Genomic DNA, 2,500 nt, shown 5'->3' on the forward strand with positions numbered 1-2,500 from the left:
TTTTGCCTTTAATGTTATTCATATTTTAATAACAGTTTAATAATCATAATGTCAGTAAGAATTATAACAATATCAATATTAATAGTATTAAAAAGAAAAACACTTTTTCCTACAAATTCAATAAATGGGGAAATCAGGTCCTTTTGATAGACCTCATCAAAAAGGAGCACACGTGGAGCCATCTGTATGTAACAAAATTCACAAAAACTATATGGGGATAGTACATAAACCCATATGCATTGGGTTAAAAGGACCATGATTTTATCATATTAGAATGTTTGAATTGAAATAGTTACTTTAAGAAAGGGGTACAAAAAAGTGAAGTTTGAGTGAATCTGGATATCCTGTAAAGTCAATTATCATCTAATAGGGATTTTAATTTTACTTGAAACACGTTTTATGTTTTATCTCCCCTTTGTACACATAGTACTGTATTTGTATTACTATTCACTGCTTGATATCTCTGGATGAGGAATTAGGAACAGTTTATCTGATCGGGTATTAGGATGATTACTGATTACAGATATTGCTTTTGATTTGAAGAAATAATATGTAGTAACTTGAATAGAAGTTAGGACAGATACACCTTAGTGGAATATTTTGCTTTGTTTATGATAACATGTTACAGATTGAGGTTTTTACTTTGTACAGATAATAAGAGGTTGCATTTTCTTTTCACCCAAATGGGTAGAATTTAAAGTTACAAAATTAACTCTCAATATGTTGTAACCATCTCATTATAAAGCTGTTGTAGCCTCCTCATATATTCTTATTACAGTATTGATTCCAGATACATTCTAACTATAATGCTGAAATTCTCCCCATTCCCTCCAGACTCCATGAAAAGCAGACCTTTGAGGTTACCCCTTCGACTCCTGTTTTCTACGAGTTCCAGTTCCCAGACCACGTGGATATGATTCTCGTCAAGGCCAACGCTGAAGATGACTTCTGCGCGATGGTGGCCATTCAGAACATCACGGTGAGAACTACGGCTACTTTTTTCTTGTCTGTGTGTGTGTATGGAGAGAGTGGGGGTTGGTCCTTCCTTCATTATTGTTATTGCTATTAATAGGATTTTCTTGCTGTTATTTGTAGTGTTTGTTAAAGTGTTATTATTTGTTTTATTATTATTGGTATGTTAATTATTATTGCTTATATTATTAGTGGGTTAGGTTATTCTTATTATAAATTATATTGTCATATGGAGATAATGTTATTATTGATATCGGTAAAATGGTATTGTTAATATTATTATTATGATGTTTTCATTTTTTATATTTTCCTAAAACATGGTCTTGAGTAGTTAACCTTTATATTATCATACTATTATTATTCTACAGAATTATGATATTCTATGAAGTTATTATAATTGGTATTGCTGTGATTATTTCAGTCATTATGATGTTTGTAAATTTTTTGTTACAGTGTCCTGTATTTGACAGTGAGGAGAATATTAAGTATGGCAACTTCTACCAGACAATGACATACCAAGCTGGTATCACAATTCGGGTAAGCACCTGCTGTACAGACAATACCTGAATGGAGTTTTGATATTTTGACTTTTTTTGAATTCATCGAATAAGTCAAAGAAGTTCAGAGTAACAGATAGGAATATTTTCTTCATCTTACAGCTATAATAAAACCAAGAGAAGAGAAAAGATACAGTAATTAAATAAAAATATTAAGCTATGTGTGTAATTTTTCCTTATGGAGCCTTCTTCCCTTCCCACAGAAAGAGAATTATCCCAAGGGCCTCTATGTGATCGTGGTGATGCTCTCCAACGATGAGCCTTGTTCAGGGTCATTCCAGCACATTTTCCGCACGAGGAGGAAGACCGTCACACTTAGCATTGAGGAGAAAATCACAAAACTGGAGTACTTGGCTGCTATCTTTGCTGGCCTGGGCTTCTGTGCCTTTTTCTACATTGTAACAGTCATCCTGGCCTGTGTGTCATATATCAGGTAACTTTTACAGTATTAAAGAATCCGTAATTTTGTAGCATAATGCAATTTTCCAGTTTTACACAGGAATAATATTTCCGTTATGAACCTCCTCCCCATTCATTATTTTAGAGCCAAGAGAAAACAGCCTCGTGAACGGAGCCTTCTTGACGACTCAATCATCACGCCAGAGGACCTCAACACTTCAGGACCTTCATATGGGGCTATCAGTCCTCAAGGAAGTGAGTTATAGGGTGGTGAGGTTCAATTAGCAGTGATCTTTGTTAAGTTTTGGTGCCTTTTTGCTGTGTGTGTGTGTTTACTGTAGGCGTCTTCTATGCCGTCCCAGTCATTCAGCTCGTTATTACTTACCAGACGGTAGTGCATATTGTGTTTTGTGCTCTTATTCTTAAAAGTTTGCATGTTGGGAAATTGAAATGGTATGTATTTTATTTTCATGTGGTGTTGTACATTAATATTCATTTTTAAGAAAAGGGTAAAAGATTGAAAAGTAGAGAAAAGATGTATTTGTTATGAATATATGAACTGATGCTAACTG

The 2,500-nt window shown here is 34.0% G+C and overlaps 1 protein-coding gene across 1 annotated transcript in view; it reads left to right on the forward strand.

Annotated features, from left to right (window-relative positions):
• Positions 1–446: 446 nt before the first annotated feature.
• LOC125048265 (SID1 transmembrane family member 2-like) overlaps positions 447–2,500 on the forward strand; it is a 7,274-nt gene continuing 5,220 nt past the window's right edge. Inside the window, exons 1-4 of the mRNA XM_047646877.1 lie at positions 447–979; positions 1,426–1,509; positions 1,733–1,962; positions 2,074–2,183. Of these exons, the coding sequence (XP_047502833.1) occupies positions 914–979; positions 1,426–1,509; positions 1,733–1,962; positions 2,074–2,183 (490 nt within the window). The 5' untranslated portion in view covers positions 447–913. The remainder of the gene's footprint in view (positions 980–1,425; positions 1,510–1,732; positions 1,963–2,073; positions 2,184–2,500) is intronic.

Source organism: Penaeus chinensis, chromosome 43 (assembly GCF_019202785.1).
Source record: "Penaeus chinensis breed Huanghai No. 1 chromosome 43, ASM1920278v2, whole genome shotgun sequence".
Taxonomy (NCBI): Eukaryota; Metazoa; Arthropoda; class Malacostraca; order Decapoda; family Penaeidae; genus Penaeus; species Penaeus chinensis.